This window comes from Cetorhinus maximus, chromosome 17 (genome assembly GCF_964194155.1).
Source record: "Cetorhinus maximus chromosome 17, sCetMax3.hap1.1, whole genome shotgun sequence".
NCBI classification, from domain to species: Eukaryota; Metazoa; Chordata; class Chondrichthyes; order Lamniformes; family Cetorhinidae; genus Cetorhinus; species Cetorhinus maximus.
This window is the reverse complement of record NC_135895.1, coordinates 69,178,084-69,200,744: the sequence shown is the minus strand read 5'-3', so window position 1 is coordinate 69,200,744 and position 22,661 is coordinate 69,178,084. Positions and strand designations below refer to the sequence as shown.

Here is a 22,661-nt window from a genome sequence, read left to right as displayed (position 1 = left end):
TTTAAAAAAAATTATAGATAGTTTTGGATTATAATTCAGTGATGTGGTCAGATGAGCTGATTTTAAAATCATCAAACTTTTAAGCTCTTAAAAACAGATTTCTCAAAACAATGTTTAGGTTATTTTGGTAAACCTCTATGAGACAAACATAGAACAGCTAAAAGAAGTGACACAATTCACTCAGTTACATAAATATAAATATGCCATGATCCATGAGTCAGAATAATCTGTGTAATATTGACTACAGATACCGAGCACAAACATCTCACACTTAAAATTAAAGCTTTGCAATTTCAATTTCTTATTTCAAATTTAGTCTAACTGAGTAAGTGCAAAGAATTAGAGGACGCTGCAGCTTCCAAGCTAAGGATTCCTGTCAAGCGATGATGTGTTTAATAAGCCATTTTTGGATTGTTTCAAAAGTTTTTTGCATGTAATGTTTGCAACTTTTGGAACTGTTGCTAAAGCATCTTGATAATAAAAACTATGTTCACTGACATATTTGCTATTAAGGCCCTACCATTGTTTAAGGACAATATGACTTCTCCCTTAGGTGCAGTTAAATAGCAGCATGGTAGTCACAGATTGAAACGTCAGTCCTGGGACTTAGTGAAAGGACTTGCTCATTGGAATGTTTCCCTTGAGTGCCATACTTATGGAAGTAGGACTAGTGGAAAATCTCCGTTAAATGTTCTCAGTTAAAGCACCCCTAGGAGGGGATTCCTAAAGGATGGCGTGTGCAGACATCCAGGGGAAAGAGCTTCTGGCTATATTTCAAGTGCAGGTTTGAAACAACAACAAAAAAAGAATTATTGTGACTTGGCCAGTTTTAAATGAGAGTAAGGATAAAACTTTAGTGGCCATCACCATTTAAAGTACCTAACATATCAGATAGGGTTGAAGGTTTTTGTTACCTGACCATGATAAACCATTGTCATAACTTTTCATGTTTTTTTCCATGACATTTTTTATATTTTACATGACATGTTCCTTGTTAATAATGATAGCTGGGATGAATAGACCCAAATATCTCTATAGCACAAGATACCATTTGGGATGGAGTACAATTCCCAGCCTCAACTGATATTCAAACTTGGCTATCTTCCTGATTACCAGTTCTTAGTCCAGGAAACTCAGTGAAGCTTTCTGCAGGAAGCAGAGATCTGCCCCTTGTCCAAAAGAAAAGACCACCCACGTTGTCACAGAGAGCACCATTGTATTTGAGGGACGAACAGATAGCATAAATAATGAAAAATAGATAGGATGGTGTGTTTCTGTCATTTGCATATTTGCTCATTTCCATATCGTATGTCTGACCTTACATGCCTGTTTTTTCTGTTAGAAAATCCCAGAAATTGGGGCAGCAAGCAGAGAGCAGGAAGATCAGTTTTCAATGTATGTTCTTCTACATTTTCCTGGGGTTAGCATAACTCCAATGGAAACCATAGCCTAATCTGATTTGTCAAGTATGATATGACTTATTGTAGTAGTTAAATGTTGCATGCACAGTTGTCATCAGTAGTTTGGTAAAGTGCAATAGTGTACATCAGGTGGCATTGTGCGTCATTGCCTGGTATGGCATGAGGAAATATAAAAGAGAGAATGACATTTGTATCTACTAAACAGAATTAAAAGTGCTTCCTGTACTGCAGACAAAGCTTTGTGCACATGCAGAATGTGTATGTGTATATGGCACTTTAACTTGCCACTATAAATCTGGTTGGTTTTAATAGATACTCTGCATTCAAAACCTCTCCTTCTTTCATAATCTCTATTTCTTGAAAAGACTCGATAGTAATTGCAAATAAAATTAAAGGAAAAATTAGAAAATATGATTTTAAGTAGAATGTGGAATTCTGTGCCACAAACTATCGTTGAAGCAGAATTGACAAATTATTTTGAAATTGAATGTGATAATTGCATGAAAAAGTGGAATATTAAAGGAAAAAGGAGAGTGTGCAAGAGAGTGGGATTACGTTAGGTGGATCAAAGGGAGAAACACACTGGCATAGACTTGAAGGGCTGAATAGTTTGTTTCTGTGCTGTAATGATCTGCAATTCTACAGCACTAAACACAAGAGGGGAAGTTGGGGAAACCAACAAAAGCACTCTCAAATCAAGAGTACAAAGCAGTATTTTCATAAAAGTAAACATTAGTCTATAAAATGAAATGGAAACAGTGTACTTGCATAGTATTTCAACTTTCACATGGCAACGCTGTCTAAAGATTCTGGAAGTGAACCAATTTAATGCATATTCTCTCTCTCTATTCTCTCCCTAGAGGCGGTTGAGGCAGACAAAGCACATGCTTCCGTCTCTTTCTGTAGCTTATTTTTTCCTGGAACAGGTCGCTAGCCTGTAACCAGAGGCTAGAGCTTGAAGGGCGCTATTCTGCATCAAGCATAGCTGACCAGGAGTCTCTCTCACTCTTACCGCCTACCATAAGCGTATTGGAAGGATTTGCAGGTTGATAATCAACCTGTTCAACCAAGCTATGAACTTTTATTATAGTAGGGCTCTTTACTGTAACCACTATTAAACAATTGTTTGAGCTTTCCAGAGCCTTTTGCTCTGCTGATGTGAATATACAAGTTATCATTACATAGTTTAGTCAGTTAGGTTTTTTTCCCCCCACAGTTACGCCACTGATTGGAATCAGACCAGCAGTTGTCAACATCATTGAGGGACAACCACTCACTTTACCATGCGTATTATTGGCTGGAAATCCACTCCCAGAAAGGCGTTGGATAAAAAATAATTTCAAGGTGAGTAAAGGAGAAAAATACAGTTGTTAAATGGGGAAATGGTCATTACCCTGTTGTCTTTAAGATGAGCTTGGGGCTTGAATGTAATTCATTAGTGGAAATGTATTGAAAAAAACAGTGAAGGTTGTCCCACTAGCTGCGACAGTAGACTATTGAACTCCCAACTAGGGGACTCGAGACTAGGAAATTTGGAGACTAGGGGAGTCTTTTCGCTCTTGGCGGGATATCTAACAGGAAATGGAGAGTTTCCTGTTGGCTCAGCTGAAAACTGGCATGATGGCATTCTTGAAGATTTAAAATTGAAATATCCTACGTTCCTAATTGAAGAGGGTTGTGTGGAGGCACAGAGTCATCACGTAGCATCATGACCATGGACCCACTGGTCTTGCATAAAACTTGACCTTTCTGACACAAAACTCAGGAACTGTACATATATAAGACTGATAGGAATTGAACCATATCAAGATCCTATCAATGTGAAGCATGGCTTTAGAAATTATTTTAACATAATTATTTTAATGTCAAGCAGAGCAATTTAGGTTCAAGTACTTAACTTTTTAAAATAGGAGGAGAAGTTGGATAGGCTACGTAAGCATATTTTATAAATGAAAGCAGAGCACAAAAGCAAAGAAGTAATGCCATATTTAAAAAAATCTTTGTTAGGCTGCTATTAAAATTGTGTGTCCAGTTTTTAGAAGCCTTTTTTACGAAAAAGTCTTGGAGAAAGTACAAAATAAGTTCACTGGATGATACTAGGGTTGAGAATGTTAGTTATGGTGAGAAAGTGGGATTATTTTTATTACAGCAGAGAAGGCCAAAAAGAAACTTGATAGAGGTGATGGGTATTGATAAGGTAACTGAGGTAAAACTATTTCCATTGGTCAGTGATTTGGTATATAGCAAGCATAAATGTAAGATCATCAATATAAGTATGATGGAAGAGAGAGGTTAGATCATTTGTTTTCATGCAGAGTTTTTAGGATATGCAGTGCTATAAAAGAAACATTTGTGGAAGCAGGATTCAAAATCTCTTTGAAAAGGGAAGTGGATAAATATTTGAAAAATATAAGATTAAAAAGGTATGGGATAAGTACAGGGGGTGGGACTAAGTGGATACCTCTTTCATAGGTGTAAGCCGCTTAATGATCATTTTTGCTGTAAAATCCCATAATTCTGTGGTGGGTTTTGCTGAAACAAGTGGCCAGTAATTTTTACTGGGCCACATCAAAAGCAGTATAGGTTTTGAACAAAGGAAAATGGCACACTTACCTTTTGGCAACATACTGTTGTATTTGATACATTGATAAGCCTGTGTGTTCTTTAATTTCAAACATCTTTGCTACAATGTTTGTTCTCTAATGCGTTTAGTGAGGAATCCTGTCATCTGGTGGTACCTTGATGCACTAAAGATTTCAAGCCTGAACAGGGGTGACAGAAGCAAATATATTCCTTCCCTCAATACTGCTATCCATAAACCAATGAGCAAACATTCATACTCTGGAAAATGGAAGAGAAACAAAGAACTGTGATAAAGTCAGCAAGGAAAATAAAACTTATTGTTTCCACACTTATACGATTCTAGATGTCCAGTGTTGGCACTAGATCAGGCACTGATAACATGTGATACCAAGCAAGATTATTAGTATTTTATTCAAATTATATATGCTATTGTTTGTTTTAAAATAATACCACACTTTGAGAGCATCATCATATTTTGGGGGTTAAAGGCAGCTTAATTGGTACATATCCATCTCCAGGCTTCAGGCAATTTAGTGGGTAGAAACTACTGTAACATAGGGCAGAATTTTCTGGCTTGCGGGGGGCAGAGCGGGTGTGGGCTGGCGCAGACCCCCAATCGCTGCTCGTGATTGGGTCCGCGCTGCCCAGCATACTTCACAACTCCCATGCATAACGGGAGTGGGCGGGCGGCGGCGGGTGAGATCAGCCCACTGGGTCCAATGGTGACCCAGCAGGCGGTATAAAGGAAAGCCTGGCAGCCCTGGAAAGGCTGCTCGCAATGGCTGGACGAAGGGCTCTGCAGAGAGACAAGGTGACGCAAGTCCAGAGGGAAGGCCATCGGGGGGCCAGTGTGTCCCTCGTTTTGCGGATGACTGCCTTGCTGCCCTCCTCGAGGAGGTGGCAGCACGGCAGGAGGTGCTGGTTCCCCAGGACAGGAGCAGGAGGCTCCCTGACATGACGAAACGTGCCTGGGAGGAGGTGGCGGAGGTGGTGAGCTCCTATGACGTGGTGCGGTGCACCTGGATCCAGTGTCGCAAGTGCTTCAATGACTTGTTGCGCTCTGGAAGGGTGAGGACAATGTTGGTATTGGTCACCTAACCCAGCAGGTTGGCTTTCCCCCCTGCTGCCCCCCACCCCTCAAGTCTGAGTGTAGTAACTGTATTGAATCATTGACGGCATATGTCCTTTGCTGGGTGGGCCAGCAGATATTGCCCATGCCGAGGTCAGCCCGAGAGGGTGGTGAAGAGATATGTTCTGCGCCCGAAGCATGTGGTACACTGAGACCCATGGGCAACCTGGAGGAGCTGCATCTAGGCGCTGTGCTTGAACTGTAGGACATGTCCAAGTCAGGCTGATGAGATGCTGGGAAGGGGGCTTCAAGGTGGCGTGGCAATGAACCATCTGCTACCCTCTGCGCTCCATGTGCTTGTGCCTCCTTGCTATAGAAGGATATACCATGCGGTGCCAATTGTGATCTAGGCAGCATGTGGCTGGTCGGGGTGGGGGGGCAGGGTGGAGGGGTGGGGGGATGGCGGGGGGTGTTGGGGAACAGACCTAGCACCTTTGTGTGAGTGTTCAGCAGCAGTGGGGTGAGGAGCCCTGATACGCCTCATTCTGGTTGGGGTGGGCCGTGCGCAAAGAGAGTCCATGTACAATTTGCACAGCCCTTGTGGTGCCATGGCTCCTATTGTACCGCTGCTCAGCTTCTGTTCTTGGATGGCGGAGAGGCGTCATGAGCCACCTTCTGAGGGGATAGCCCTTGTCACCCACCAGTTATCCATCCAGCCAGGCTGGAGCACTGAAGAGCCCTGGCACTTGGGAGTGTCTGAGGATGTAGGCGTTGTGGGAGCTGCCTGTATCTTGCACAGACTTGTAGAATCTGCATCCTGTGATCACACACTATCTGCACGTTCATGGAGTGGAAGCTCTTCCTGTTGACGAAGGCACCAGGCTCACCTGCTGGCGCCTTGATGGCCACATGTGTGCAACCTATTGCACCCTGGACGCGGGGGAAGCCAGCAATGACCGCAAAGCCTCTGGCTCGCTGTGTCTGGCTTGCCTGGTCCCAACGGAAGTGGATGAAAGTCAATGCACGCCTGAACAGAGCGTCAGAGTGTGGACAGCTGATTGGAAGACACCGCAAAGATCACCCACTGACCCCTGGAAGGAGCCAGAGGCATAGAAGTTGAGGGCAGCTGTGACCTTCAGAGCCACTGGCATGGGGTGTCCGCCCACACAGTTAGCGGAGATCTCAGGCCCAATCATCTGACAGATATAGTTGACTGTCTCCCTTGAGAGACAGAGCCTCCTTCGGCACTGCACCTCAGTCATATTGAGGTAGCTGCTTCGCCACCTGCATACCCTGACAGCAGGATAGTGGTGTTTTCTGCAGCCCCTTCCGCCTTGGACTCCCTCTTGACCCTGCGCCCCTTGTGCCTACGCCTGACCTCCCAAAGGTGGCTCCCCTGGAGGCTGATTGTGCACTCCTGGCCTCCTCCCCCTTCTAGCCCTCCCTCCCTCCTCAGAGGAGTTGCCTCTAGTGGACAGTTCAACTCCCATTCCCAGGCTAAGGGAAGGCTTCCTGAAACCTGCAGGCCCAAAAAAGATTCCTGACTGCAGAGTGCTGACCTGAAGGTTAAGAGTCCAGACAAAGCAGCTGGTATGTGTTCTGAAGTACTGCAGATCACACAGGCAAGTTTCAAAAACTTAGAAAAATCAATACTTGACAGAGCACACTCGGGACCCCACTGACCCCTCTTATCCCACCCATGGATGAGGTTTATACAAATGTGTCCTACCCGCCTGCCTCTTGTGCCCGTGCGCTGACCCAAAGATTGCACGGGCACCGAAAAATCGGCACCGATTGGTGGGTCAAGGGCCTGAAGTGACCCATCAATTAATGGCAGGCGTGCGCCGGACATCATGGCACACCCGCCCAACGAAATATTGCGATGGCGCACGGTGACATCGGGACACTCGCCCGATGTCACCGCGTGTCATTTTACGCAAGGATATGCGGGGCCCGCCCCCACACGCCAACGGGAAAATTCTGCCCATAGTGTGTACTAATTTAGCTACACTTTTAATTTCATTGAAATACACTGAAGTAAAATGACATACGCTATAAAATGTAATAATCCCAAAATATTTGGAAAGCCTCTCCCTTCTAAGGCTACCTTATTCCACAAAGTTGTGAGGATGTAGTCCATGAAGTCTCTACCATAGCTAGACATGCTAGTCAGGGTTCAGTGAACAGGAGATAAGCACCTTAATGGGGGGACTGTACTTGCCAGATGTTCCACCTCCCAGACTAAGCACTCTGCTACTCACGAGAATAATTAAAGGGTATGTGTCACTGTACAAAGACATTATGAGAAAAGCTTAACTTCTGGAGCACCCCACTCCAAAAATTCCACTGCAGAGCAGCAATGTATCCAATATAGCAGTCAGTGATTGCAGCAAACACTGTAGATTGATATTCCTCCCTTTTCTAACCTTTCCCTTTCCCACCCACAATACATCTTTGAAACATACCAGACTTGAACATACCTAAAACCAGCCGAATTTTTGGGATCAGATATTTTGATTGGCCTATTCTTGACCCAAGCAGCAACCTTTTAACATCCTTTTTTTTATTGGCAATCCTCTTCTTAGATGTCTGCCACTAAAAAACCAGGAAAATTCATATGCTTCCACCTGTATAAGGCAGGAAATTCCTCCGCACACCTGGGATGACTCTAGAAATACACTTCAAATGCAGAGCAGATGGAAACCTGGCTAAGTGGGTCTCTACTTCAATTTCCTTTGGCAATATTCCAGAAACAGACAAAATATGGCACAATAGTCAATGGCTAATTAGGCAGCATGGTGGGTTACTGCCCTGTCTTTTCACTTTGGGAATGTGGATTTAAATCTAAGCACACCAACAGGATAAAACTGCTCCACTCCTGAGGATCCTGTCGGAAGCTAGTTTGGATAGTCTCAAGCCATGATGATCAGACAGCACAAAAGTTTCCTTGTTTTTCCTTCGAGGTGAAGACTACCATGTTAATCAGCTGTTGTTTTCGGTAGGGTTCCTGTGGGTATGATTGGCATCCCATCCACAAACATTCACTCCCTCCACTACCGACGCACTGTAGCAGCAGTGTATACCATCCACAAGATGCACTACAGGAACTCGCCAAGGATCCTAAGACAGTACCTTCCAAACCCACGATCATTACCATCTAGAAGGACAAGGGTAGCAAATGTATGAGAATACCACCAACTGGAAGTTCCGCTCCAAGCCATTCACCATCCTGACTTGGAAATATATCGCCCGCTGTTCCTTCACTGTCGCTGGGTCCAAATCCTGGAACACCCTAACAGCACTGTGGGTGTACCTACACCAAATGGATTGCAGCGGTTCAAGAAGGCAGCTCACCACCACCTTCTCATGGGCAATTAGGGATGGACAATAAATGCTGGCCTACACAGCGATGCCCACATCCCATGAATGAATTTTAAAAATGTAAACAGAAAGATGATGATCATGATTTGTGTGTGAATTAGATTATAGTGAGGGAGAGTTGTGTGTTGTCAGCCTTCCTCTTTTGTCTTAACCTATCTTGGTCCAGTGGCAAGATGAGTCTAGACAACTGGAGATAGATCCCGATGCAGTGGGTGACCAGAACACTCTAGGCATTCTACAACATGGTGCTGACCCACCTTCAAGATTGTTGGACCTTAGATTGGTCTCATCTGCCAGTCCGCTGGAATCAGTCTTCGAGTGCCAGGGTAGAAAAATCCCTGCGTCGTTGAGGGTAGGAGATCCCATGGCTATCCTCACTTGGTTCGGCCCACCTGTAGAAGCGGGTACCAGGGTGTGGCTGCTGTCGCATGCTAGCAACTACTTGGAGCCAAGGCTGAGAACTGGGTGAAGGTGAAGACCCAGGGTGAATCACTCCAAAGAATGCAGTGTGCCCGACTGTGGGAGTTGCTACCTCTGCCTTACATCCCTTACACCCCAAACACTAAAATAGCTACTATTTGGCACACACCAGCAGCACTCAGCGGTCATAATAATGTATTGGGAATTGTCTAGCTCATGTTGGTGGAACATGGTTGAGAATGGAAATAGTATATTTCTGGGATGGAGTAGATGGGGATCTTACACTGTGTCAGGTTGGGCAAAGTCTGACTCCAGAGTACATAATGTTGTTATGAAATGAATGAAGTAGGAAAAAAAGGTTTGATTTTATAACATTGACATTCTGTTAAAATATACATTTAATGGAAAAGGAAAATTGCTACTTTCGTGGCTCCAGATGGAATCAGCCATTACACCATTTGTTTGTGTATAGATACAGTTGAATCTTTTAAAGATGATGCAATGATTACCACCCACTTCCCCTCCCCACCTTAAAAGTTGCTTAATGAGGGAAGGCGTGTGTAAATATGACTGGAGACAGGATTTAAATTTCCAAAGAAAAAGACAAGAAGGGAAAGATTAGAAATCTGAAATCGAAAGCCGAAAAAACTGGCAATTCACAGCTGTTGGTCAGCATCTAAAGGTAAAAGCGGGCTGGCGATTAACATCCCTGAGACATCATGATTATCAGGGGTTCCAAAAGAGGAAGCTTGACATTTCAGAAAGGGCAGAAAATTGAACCAGAGGCAGATGCTGAAGAAAGAGAAATTTGTATGGGAATGATGTTTGGCAAATTCATACTTAAATACAAGAAGGGAGAAGAACATTGATGAAAATGCTTCCAATGAAAAAGTTATTCCCAAAACTCTAACCTTTCTCCTTAGTTTCTGTGCACGATCAATATTTTATGGTAGATTTAAACTTCTGTACCTATTTCCCTCTTCTGAATTAAAAGTCTGCTGTCTTACCATTAAAACTACCAGCCTCTGAAAGCATGAGCTGGTTAAATATCATTGCTAAAAAGTTCACCACCTCTCCCCTAGGTGATATCAGATGGGTATGTGACCATACGTAGAGATGGAAGTCTTCATATTGAAAGGATTCGCCTACGCGATGGTGGGAAGTACACATGTGTGGCCAGTAATGTGGCTGGAACGAAGAACAGAACGACTACTGTGAATATATTTGGTGAGTGCTATTCAACTGCTTCTCTCAGGAGATTACATGATGACAGTGGGAAGGAACATTGAAGTCTCAATGCTTTGTTTCATGTCGTGACTGTTTAGCACTGGCTCAATAGACCAGTCAGTTTTTTCCTGTCTGTCTGTATGTATGCTTTAAAACTACTGATTGACTTTGTACTGTACTGCATAGTTGTTACCTGTTAAAGAAAATGATGCAAAATTATTTGCATTATTTATAAATACTTGTGCAATGTATTAAGTTTACCAGATGTGTCATCAAGGGCAACAATAGAAAATTATGTTGTGTGTTTCAGGAACATTTTTTTGGCTTTATTCTTTTATAACTTTCCTTTTGCTAATTATATATCGATAATACAGTAAACCTTTTTTATGCCTTTACTTTCCGCTATCATATTTGCACAAAGAATGGAAAATAGGAAAAGCAGTAAGCTATTTAGCCCTTCAGTCCTGTTCTGCCATTCAGTTAGATTGAGGATGATCTGTACCTCAATTCCATTTACCCACCCCAGCTCCATATCCCTTGATACCTTTACCTAACAAAACTCTATTTCAGTTGTGAAGTTTTCAATTGACCCAGCACCTAAATCCTTTTGGAGAAGTGAGTTTTAGATTTTCACTGTCCTTTTTTGTGAAAAATGCACATTGAGTTCACTCGTAAATGACTTAGTTTCAATTATAAGATTATATCCTCTTGTTCTGTGTTGTAAGGCCATTTATAGCATTATACTCTCTCTGTCTGGGCGTAAACATTTAATATGCTGACTTCATCCTTATATAAAGGAAAACTATGGCTTATAGCTTTGACACGACACAGATGTAAGTTTGTAATTCTTTGCAAGTGTCGTTTTCCTTGAAGTTAATGCATTTTGTTGATGTAGGTCCACCATTTACTCCCTATTCCAGGACCCTTCATAAGGCCTTTTGACATTGACAATACAATTAGCATCAGAGAACAAGTTGGTCTCTTTTACATTATCTTTATGCTTATATTTCATTCATGACAATTTGTGCGAGAGCTAGCTGAAACAACTATGCTCTCATCTGCCAAACCATAATCTCCACTGCTTGAACCCATGAGGTTAATGATATTTAAGAAAGAAAGAATTCGCATTTATATAGCACCCCTTACATCCTTAAGATGTTGCAAAGCATTTGCTAGTCAATGAAGTACCTTTGAAGTGTAGCCGCTGCTGCAATGTAGGGAGAAGTGCCAGTTATTTTGCTCAGAAACAGAAAGGTGACAAATGACCAGGTTAGTTTTGGTGGTGTTGGGCATGACACCATGAAAACTCCCCAGCTTTGCTTTAAACAATGCTGTGAAATCTTTTGTGTCCACCTGAACAGGCAATTGACCCTTGGTTTAATGCCTCATCTGAAAGATGGCACCTCTGACATTGTAGCACTCTATAAGGCTCTTGAATGGGCTTGAATTATTAATCAACTGATTCAGAGGTAGGATGCAACCACTGAGTCAAGGTTATTTACTTACATTTCCACTGCTGGCACCCTCTGGTACCTGATATTTAGATGAAATGTTGTATGGAAACTAATAACCGCCCCTGGCCAATATTTATTCCCAAAACAACTCTACCAAATCAAATAATTTAGTCCTTCAATTCAGTATCCTTTCTAGTTAGTGCACTTGCAGTGCATTAATTAGCTCCACAAATTCTCTCTGATGACTTGACTTCAAATACACTTTATTGGCTGTCAAAAGCTTGGGGCTATTTTTTAAAAATTCATATGTGGGATGATCTCATCACCAGCAAGGCTGATATTTTCCCAATGCCAGTTGCCCTTAAGAAGGTGGTGCTTATCTGTCTTCTTGAACCGCTACTGTCTGTGTGGTGGAGGTACTGTTGTGTAGGGAGTTCCAGGATTCTGACCCAGCATCAATAAAGAAACAACTGTGTCCAAGCCAGGATATGAAGGGCAGCCTGTGGGTGATGATGTTTCCACACACCTGCTGTTGGTGATGCAGGTTGTGGATTTGGGAGGTACCTTTGAAGGCAATAGAACATTGTAGTGATTGGAAAGACATGTAGAGTAGGAGAGAGATCTAATGGCAATAGTACATCAGCAAATTTTGTCCATACAAATAACAATAGTAAAAAAATAAAATTAAAGGCTCTTTATCTAAAAATGAGAAACATTCGCAATAAGATAGATGAGCTAGTGCCATGAATAGAGATAAATGGGGAAGAATTTTTAGGTCGGACCTAATCGGATGCGAAATCGTTAGGCAACTGTCCTGAAGTCATTCTGCGTTCGCGTGATATTTCGGTCGGCGGTGACCGCACAAAAGTTGGAAGCGAACCTGCCAACAATTAAGGTCATTAAAGTTATAATTGTCTCCGATTTTTCGTGGTCTGTCCAACCTTACGGTTGGCTGATGGGCGAATCGGCCAGGCGGACTTTGCATTTTCTACGAAACAAAGGCGGGATGCGGTTTCCATTATTAAATTAAAAAAATAAAAATATAAGGGCAGCATTTTTATCACATATATGTTCAGGTGACTGATTGTGATGCTTGGACATTTTTTTCCCTTATTTTACAAACATTATTTAACTGTTTTCAAGTCTTCAGCTCCCTGAGGCAGCTCTCTGCCTTCAGGGAGCCTTCATTCAGTGCTCGCTCGCACGCGCACTAATGTCAGCACCCGCCCCCTTCTCACCCTCACCCCGGCAGCGCTGAGCATTTCAGCGCACGCTTCACACTGGCTGGCTGTTAATTGTCCAGCTAGCAAGCGATCGCAGTTATCAGTCCATTCCCTGGCCAATCACGGACCTGCCGATCGTGCCCGATTGTTCTTCCCATGATGTAGATCTAATTGTCATTACAGATAGATGGGGCCGGATTTTCACTGGCGAGGTGAGAATGTTGAGTCAGGAAATTTCCCAACTTGGCAGACCCATCTTCATATAAAGGGTCCCTGCACATAGGGCAGAATTTTCCCGTCGGCGATTTGGTGGCGGGGCCCGCTCGCCAACGGGAAAATGATGCCCCCGACGTCATCCCGGTCCATTTAAATATTGAGGAAGGCGGGTGGACAGCGAAATCAGCTGTCCACCCGCCGACCTGTCAATGGCCAATTAAGGCCATTTACAGGATAATTAAGATAATTAAAGACCCTGCCCGTCCAACCTTAAGGTTGACGGGCAGGCCAGGAGCCCCAGTGGGCTTCTGATAATACATGAAACCTCATCCACTGGCGGAATGAGGTTTCATGTCCGTTTTTAAAAACTTCAATAAAGCTTATGTGCTTCTTATTAACATGTCCCATCTCATGTGATATTGTCACATGAGGGGGACATTTAATAATTTTTCTATTTTTCAAGTTTTTGACACTGTCAATAATCTCCCTGAGACAGCACTTAGTCTCAGGGAGCAGTGTGCTCTTTCGCATGCATGCACGAAAGAGCGCACTTTGACAGATGGGGAATCCCCCCACCCACCAGCACAGGAAGCGCATAGCATTTCCTGTCGGGCAGGCCGCTGGGCGGGCCTTAATTGGCCCGCCCACTCAAAATGGCGGCGGGCCCCACTTCGGCAGCGGAGTTTGGCTGCCCACCCACCGCCGAGCCGGTTGGGCCCAACCGCCCATCAAGAGAAAAATTTTGGCCATAGTATTTTTACTCTGGGGTGGGGGGTGCAGGGGTGGGAGTGAGATGAAGGCAGGCCCACCGTCTCCTGAGGCAGGCCAGAGACTGCAGTGGATCTTGGGGGTTGGCCAGGCTCGACTTCCCACTTCTGTTTACTGGGACCTCGGTGCAGTTTTAATAATGAATTTTAGACCTTCAAACCCTCACCCTCTCACCCCCTAATTCACTCTCCATATCCGCTTCATGCCCCCTCAGATCTCCATGCCACCTCCCTGCCCACCTCAGGTCCTCATGCCACCCAATATCCCTTCAGATTCCCCATGCCATCCCATGACTCCACCATGCCCCCTCAATTCATCCTACATAGCCACTCACCCAGTGTCCAATATGGGCAGACCTCAGGATGTTTTTGAAATGAAGTTTAAAAAAAAATAAACTTCTAACAATCTAATCTCATTCAAACACATCATACTGAAAAAAACTCCTTCTAAAACGCTATTCCAAAAAATTTAAATCCTCTCAAGTGCTCAATCTGTTGTTAAAAACAAACATCTATTTCACTCACCACATCAAAGACAGCTAACCCCTTAATAACCTCTTAAAACTATCAATTAAAATATCAAAACACCCCCCTTCTGAGGTAAGTGGTTGTGGACCTTTTGAAACTCAACCAAATAGTGGGAAAAGGGCTCTATTGTTATATCAAGACTTATACAATGTTGGTGAATGCAGTGGTCAACTTATCTTGGCAGGACAGAGCCCTTCATCACTGCAGTGAATATATCTAACCCATCTATTTACAGAATCTAGCTATCGAAACAGCTTTTTTTGTATTTTAAAGTCTGTCAGTGGAGGAATTCCAGGGCAAGGTGACTTTATTTTCTCATTCCCCTCTTGGGAATGGGATTCCTCCATGGTTCACATCCCCTCTGAAAGTCGATGAACCATGTATACTTGCCGAAGGGGTCGACTCCACAAAAATTGTGTGTGGGAGCTTGGACTACCCACCTCCTGCACCACCCCCCACCCCCCCGCATTGCAGCCAGCAAGCGCAGGAGTGCTGCATGTGGGAAAGCAAAAATAGCTGGAAACAGCAATGGTACAGGAATTCTGGAATCTGGGGGCCCACCTGCCATTTTAAAGGGCTCCCAAGCTGGCCTGACACAGTGAAAATCCAGGCCATGGTTACAAGTTGACTAAGGTTGAGAAACAGATATTGCAGGGTACATAACATTTTGAAAATAAAGACTGAGTAGGAAATGAGGAGGACTAGCCCTGATCATAAAGGATGACATTAGGACAGTAGCGTGAAAGAATCTTGACGCAGAAGATCAGCAAGTAGAATCAGTACGGATAGAGATCAGGGATAATAAGGTCAGAAAATGCTGCGAGGGGCAGTTTGTAAGCCACCTAAAAGTAGTTATGCCATTGGAGAGAGCTTTAAGCACAAAATAATTGGAGCTTGTAACAAATGCAATGTAATAAATGTGGGTGGGCTTTAATCTACATATAGGTTGGAGCCATCAGACTGTCAAAGGTCGTCTGAAAGATGAGACCATAGAATGTTTTAGTGACAGTTCTCCAGAACAATAAATTGTGGAACCAACTACGGATAAAACTCTTAGATATAGTATTAAGCGCCGCCCGCAATTGGGCTCTGACCATGATTTCACTTTGGCTGGCCAATTAACAGCCAGATAGCATGAAATGTGCACTGAAAGGTTCAGCGCTGCTGGGGTGGGGGGGCGAGCAGCACGAGCACTGAAGTCTGCGCATGCGTGGGGCAGCACGCACTGAAAGCTCCCTGAAGGCACAGAGCTGCCTCAGGGAGCTGAATAATTTTAAAATGAAAAATAAAGATTTCACAAATTATATAAACATGTCCCCACATGTGACTCAGTCACATGAAGAGGGGCATGTTAAAAATTAAGTTAAAAATGTTTTATTGTTTTTTTAATTTACTGTTGGAAACCTCATCCCACCTGTAAAAAATGCAAAGGCCACCTGGCCTATTTGTCCACCCGCCAACCATAAGGTTGGACGGGCAGTGAAAAATAGCTTTCAATTACTTGCTTAAGGGCCTTAATAGGCCTCTTAATTGTCAGTGGGTGCACAGCCGACTCTCGCGCACACCCGCCAACTGAAATATCGCGCTGGTGCACGATGACATCGGGACGCTTGCCTGACGTCATCACGCACTATTTTACTCCCGATTGGGTCTGGCGCGCAGCCGCCCATGGGACGAAAAATTCTACCCCAGGAGTCGGGGTTAATCCCAACAGGCAATCCTGCCTCTGAGCTGACTTCATGCCTTGGAAAACAGGATAGCCTCTAGTCAGGCCAACCACCTTTGCTGGACATGGAAGCAAAAGTGAAGGAGAATCAATGCCATAGTGACTAGTTTAAAAGGCCCATCTCCGTTCCTAGAAACATTGGCCAGGTTCTTCAACGATATCAGCTTATCCACATAAAGTTAAAGCACCCCCACCCCCCCCCCCAGCCCTCACCAGTATCCATTTTATAACCAGAACCTACAAGCCCTATAATAATATTTGAAAGTTGTTGAAAAGCTCATAAATCTGTCAAAATAAACAAGCATCCCTTGAATAGGCACTTGAAAACTATTACCCTCTTCAAAATCTCATAACTCTTGTCAAAATAAATAAACATCACTTGAATAGACATTTAAAACAATTAGTCTCTTCAGAATCTCATAAATATGTCAAAATAAACAAACATCCCTTGAACAGATGCATAAAAACTATTAGCACCTTCAGAATCTCATAAATCTGCCAAGATAAACATCACATGAAGAAGCACCAAAACTGTCAAGGCAATCAAACTCACATTCCCCAAGGCAGCTGAATAAATATACCCTGCACTTCAGAACCTATTAATACTTTTGAAGGAAGCAAAAGCTCAAAGACCTGTCAAGGTTTACAAATAACCAGACAGATGGCTGGGCTGAACTGCACTCAATGAATGAATGGAATTGGAAAAATTTAAACAATTAGCTATTAAACTCATACTGGGCTACACTTTCAATATTGTACAATGCGCTACAGTAAAGTCCTGCTATTCACGGGGCTTATGTTCCCTTGAAAACTTGCAAACAGCGAAATCGTGACTGATGAACATGCTTTTCAATGAGAGTCAATTAGATAGGTTCCAGCAATGCAAGGGCAGCTTTGGTTTGTGCAGTTACTGTGCAGCAAATTATGGTACAGTACCTGTATACAACAGACAAATGGAGCCTCTGAGACATGTATTAAAAGTTTTCAATTAAATCCTCATTTAAGAAAAAAAGGAATCACCTCAAAACTGGCGGACAAAATTGGTGAATATTTCAAAATTGAACAGAGCAGTTATTGCAGCTCAGGACCAAGAGATTCAAACATTTCCAGGTTATTCTCTCAATTCGGCTGCACTTCAGCTGCAACCATTCCAGTCACTGCTTCACGCCCCTGTCAGAAAGGTGCTGAAAAAAAGAGAATTAAACATCCACAGCCAGGACTAATGGAAGGAATCCACTTCCAGAGACTTTGACACCATCTCCCCGTTAAAACATACCGAGGTCTCTGCTCCGTCATGCTGCCATCTCTTTGGGGAAAGAGGAGAGAGGGGAAAGAAAACGCTCATGCGATGGGTGATGTGGTGTACAAAGGTTTAAGCACAGGTAAGCGAATACCTGAACAAGGAAGCCGCAAAAGGCAGGACTTTACTGAATAGCATTTTATCCAGTAGATGATTTATTCTCATGCATCATTAGATTTTTCCACATTTACAATGACCTTTCACAGCCTGACAGTTGTAAGAAGTAACAACCTGGCAACCACATTATTTAATGGCCAGGTACATTTTCTAATCACAGCACTGTCACCACTCACCTTACTGAACACAGATACAACTCTGGCTACAGCATTTAATAATGAATCATAAAGGAGGCAATACCATTTTTACTCACCTTTTATATTTTTTTCACCTCCAATCCATAGTTTATACCGCTGCTCTGCATAAGTTATTTCAGTAGGCTCCCAGATCATGGTTGTCTCCATGAAAATTCCGGAAGTTCTAAAATGCCCACTTCTACAAATGCCGTTATAAATAGGAACGTAATAAGTTCATTACCAGCCCACTTTCCCATGCTGCTGAATGGCCAGAGGCGGGGTTTCCACATTTGCTGCTTGATGGCCATTGTTTTCCTGACCCCGACTCCATTGTGGAAACACAAAATCCCGGTCATTGTGTCTGCCTTCACAGTAGAAGAGACAAATTGCATACCAATAATAGAGAGTAACCAAGGGGCTAATAAGAGTGAGGAACTTGAGGTAATTAATATCAGCAGAGAAAAAGTGTTGGAGAAACAAGGGACAAATCCCCACAACCTAATGGCCTAAATCCAAGGGCCATAAATGAGCTAGCTGCACAGATAGTGAATGTGCTGGTGATTATTTTCCAAAATTCTCTAGAATCTGGAACAGTCCCAGCAGAATGGAAGTTAACAAATGTAACACTGCTATTCAAGAAAGGAGGGAGAGAAAACACAGAACTACAAGACATTTAGCCTGAAATTATTGTCAGGTAATTGTTGGAATCCATTATTAAAGAACTCTTAACAATGTGTTTAGAAAATCATAGCATGGTCAGACAAAATCAACATGGTTTTAGAACAAAGAACAAAGAAAAGTACAGCACAGGAACAGGCCCTTCGGCCCTCCAAGCCTGCGCCGATCATATTGCCCGTCAACTAAAACATTTTGCACTTCCGGGGTCCGTATCCCTCTATTCCCATCCTATTCATGTACTTGTCAAGCTGCCTCTTAAACACCACTATCGTACCTGCTTCCACCACCTCCTCTGGCAGCAAATTCCAGACACTCACTACCCTCTGCATAAAAAACTTGCCCCGCACATCTCCTCTAAAGTTTTCTCCTCTCACCTTAAATCTATGTCCCCTAGTAATTGACTCTTCCACCCTGGGAAAAAGCTTCTGACTATCTACTCTGTCCATGCCACTCATAATTTTGTAAACTTTATCAAGTCACCCCTCAATTTCCGTTGCTCTAGTGAGAACAATCCGAGTTTCTCCAACCTCTCCTCATAGCTAATAACCTCCAGACCAGGCAGCATCCTGGTAAACCTCCTCTGCACCCTCTCCAACGCCTCCATATCCTTCTGGTAATGTGGCGACCAGAATTGCACACAATATTCCAAGTGTGGCCTAACCAAGGTTCTATACAGCTGCAGCATGACTTCCTAGCTTTTATACTCAATACCCCTACCAATGAAGGCAAGCATGCCTTTTTTACAAAAGGGAAATCATGTTTAACAATTGTATTGGGAGTTTTTTGAGGATGTAACTAGTAAGGTAGATAAAGGGGAACTGGTAGATGTAATATCCTTGGCTTTCTAAAAGGCCACACAAAAGGCCATAAGGTGCCACACAAAAGTTTCATACAAAAGATGGAATTGGGGGTAATATATTAGCATGGGTAGATGATTGGTTAGTGGCCGGAAGCAACAGGGGAATAAATGGGGCATTTTGAAGTTGGCAGGCTGTGAGTGCTGCACGAGTCAATGCTGGGACCTCAGCTATTTAAATGGCTTTGACGAAGAAACCTAGAGTAACTTATCTAAGTTTGCTGATGATAACAAAGCTAAGTGGGAATGTAAGCTGTAAGGAGAATACAACAAAGCTGCAAAGAGATATAGGGAAGAATTTTCCCCCCATCAGGGGGGATATTAAGGAGTGGGTACGTACGGGCACACCTCCAATCGACATCCTAGATCAGGGGCGCGCCACCATTTTACATGGGCGGGCTAATTAAAGTTATGCAGGAAGTGCAAAAGAGCTCACTCATCTCCCTGAGGCTAAGTGCTGCCTCAGGGAGATCAGTGCCAAATTTAAAAATGGTACATGTAGAGAAATTAAATTTCCCTGACATGTCCCCTCATGTGACACTGTCACATGAGTTGGGACATGTCCATCACTTTTAAGTAAACTTTTATTAAATTTTAAAAAAACCGACGTGAAACCTCATCCCACCCGTGGAAGAGGTTTCATGCTTTTTCTGAAGCCCGCCAGGGATCCCGGCCTGCCCGCCAACCAAGTCCATTAACTAGTCTAATTACTTCTTAAATGACCTCAATTGGCCGTTGACAGGTCGGCGGGCGCACAGCTGATTTGGCTGCGCCTCCGCTGACCTGAAAATTGAAATGACGTGGAGTGATGTCGGGAGTTCCGCCCAATGTCATCCCGTGTCATTTTACGCATCGGCGAGTGGGCCCTGCCCCTCCGCTCACCGACCACCGACCTCAATATCCTGCCCATAGCCAAGCTGAAGACAAGTGGCAGATGGAGTCAAATATGGGGAAGTATGAGGTTATTCACTTTAGTAGTAGGAACAGAAAAGCAGAATATTTTTTAAAAGGTGTAAAAACATGTAACTGTTTATGTTCTGAGAGACTTGGGTAGACTTGTACAAGGAACACAAAGTTCACATGCAGGTACAGCAAGCAATTCAGAAGGTAAATGGCATAAATGCTTTTATTGCAAGGGGATTTGATAACAAGAATAAAGACGCCTTGCTACAATTGTACAATTAAAGAAGGACATACTTGGAGATGGTACTGTGGTTGTTCACTAGATTGGCTGCAGGGATGAGAAGATGAGTAAATTAAGCCTATACTCTCTGGAGTTTAGAAGAATGAGAGGTGATCATTTTGAAACATACAAGACTCTGAAGGGGTTTGACAGGGTAGATACTAAGAGGTTGTTTTCTCTGTCTGGGGAATCTAGAAAAGGGGAGCAAAGTCTCAGGATAAGGGGCCAAACATTTAGGACTGAGATGAGTAGAAATTACTTCACTCAAAGAGTTGTGAATCTTTGGAATTCTCTATCCCAGAAGGTTGTTAATGCACCATTGAATATATTTAAGTATGAGATAGACAGATCTTTGGTCTCTCTTAGGGAATCAAGGGATGTAGGGAATGGGTAGGAAAGTGAAGTTCCTGCTGAAGATTAGCCACGATTGTATTGAATGGCGGAGCAGGCTAGATGGGCCATATGGTCTACTGCTGTTCTTATTTCTTATGTTCTTAAGCTTTGGTGAGTTACTGCAGTGAATCTTGTAGATACTACAATGTTTGCAGCCATGGTACACATGATGAAGAGAATGGATGTTCAAATCAATGGATGGGATGTTAATCAATTGAACTGCTTTGTCCCGGATAGTTTCAAAGGTTATTGGAGCTGCATCTACCCAGACAAGTGGAAAGTGTTTTATCATACTCATGATGTACATTATAGATGGTGGCCCACTTACTGCAGAATATCCGACCACTTGGCCTGTTCCTGCAGCCACAGCATTTATGCAACTGATCTAGTTCAGTTTCTGGTCAATGGTGGCCATCTAGATTGAATGTCAAGCAAAGATGATTATGCTCTCTTTTTAAAGATGGTCATTCCCTGATACTTGTGTGGCATGAAAGTTATTTGTCACCTAACAGCCCAAGCCTGGATGTTTTCCACGTTTTGCTTCATGCAGGGATGCACAGATTCATATCTGTGGAATTGTGCATGGTTTTGATTACTGTGCAAGTCATACCTTATAATGGAGGTCATTGCCAAAGAAGATGAAAATGGGTAGGTAAAGGTCACTGCCCTGAGGAACTCCTGTGGCATTGTTCTGGACCCTCCAACGATCACCCACAACCCTATTTCTTTGTGCTGGGTATGGCTGCAGCCACAGATCCCCATTATCTTTAGTTTTACTAGGGCTCCTTGGTGTCATGCTCTTGTTTTGTCCCTATTAACAATTCAAGGGAGAATGTACTATTAACAAACACCCTTCTTATTTCAGCTCATCTGCTATTGAAACTCTCATGTATTCATTTGTTACCTCTAGATTGGACTATTCCATTGCTCTCGTGGCTGGCCTCCCATCTTCCACCTTCATAGACTCGAAGTCATCCAAAACTCTGCTGCCTATATCCTAACTTGCACCAAGCCCTCATCCATCACCCCTGTGGTTTCTGACCTACAATGGCTCCCAGTCCAGCAGTGCCTCGATTTTAAAATTCTCACCCTTGTTTTCAAATCCCTCCATGGCATCACCTTTCCCTATCATGGTAACATCCTCCAGCCCTACAAACTTTGTGCTCCTCCAATTCTGGCCTCTTGTGCATCCCAGATTTTAATTGTTCCATCATTAGTGGTTGTGCCTTCAGGCAATTAGGCCCATAGTTCTCTATAAGCCTCTCTGCCTTTCTACTTCCCTGCCTTTCTTTCTTTCAAGATGCTCTTTAAAACCTATCTTTTTGACCAATCACTCCTAATGTCTCCTTATGTAGCTTGGTGTCAAATTTTGTTTGATAAGTCTCCTGCAAGGTGTCTTGGGATGTTTGACTATGTTAAAGATCCAATATAAATGCAAGTCATGGTTATTGGTCAGTACTTAAGTAAATCTATATGGAATAATATGGATGAGAAAATTTAATAACCTGGTTCCATTATTTATATCATGTGTTGTGGTGTTCAAAATGCCAGCATAATTATTGTTTAGTGGTTATTTTATTATCAACATAAAATTTAAAAACAGGTTATTAGGAATGAATAGCAGATATATCCATACTCCAGTCCTGCAAAAATCACATATCCAAATATTAATGATGCACTTTGTCTCTTTCAGTTCTCCCCACCATCCAACATGGACCTCAAGTATTCAGTACCATTGAGGGAGTCCCAGTAAAGCTACCTTGCAAAGCACATGGTGTTCCCAAACCTTCTATAGTCTGGTCTAAGGTACTCAGCTATTTTATAAACAGATAATCTGCTTCCAAAAATTCCAGGAAAATAATTTCAACCCTTTTGGCCTAAAGTGGCCTCTTAAAGTGGCTTGAAGTGCCATCAACTGGAAGTTGGAGAAGGATAATGACAGT

At 43.1% G+C, this 22,661-nt stretch overlaps 1 protein-coding gene across 6 annotated transcripts in view; it reads left to right on the top strand.

Moving 5' to 3' along the window:
- Positions 1 to 22,661, top strand: part of hmcn1 (hemicentin 1) — a 701,874-nt gene that overhangs the window by 309,636 nt on the left and 369,577 nt on the right. For all 6 annotated transcript variants that reach the window (XR_013579326.1, XR_013579325.1, XM_078561403.1 and 3 more), the window contains exons 18-20: positions 2,638 to 2,765; positions 9,957 to 10,101; positions 22,412 to 22,524. Coding sequence is in view for 4 of the 6 variants with exons in the window: in XM_078561403.1 (XP_078417529.1) it covers positions 2,638 to 2,765; positions 9,957 to 10,101; positions 22,412 to 22,524 (386 nt within the window). In the remaining 2 variants the exon portion in view is untranslated. The remainder of the gene's footprint in view (positions 1 to 2,637; positions 2,766 to 9,956; positions 10,102 to 22,411; positions 22,525 to 22,661) is intronic.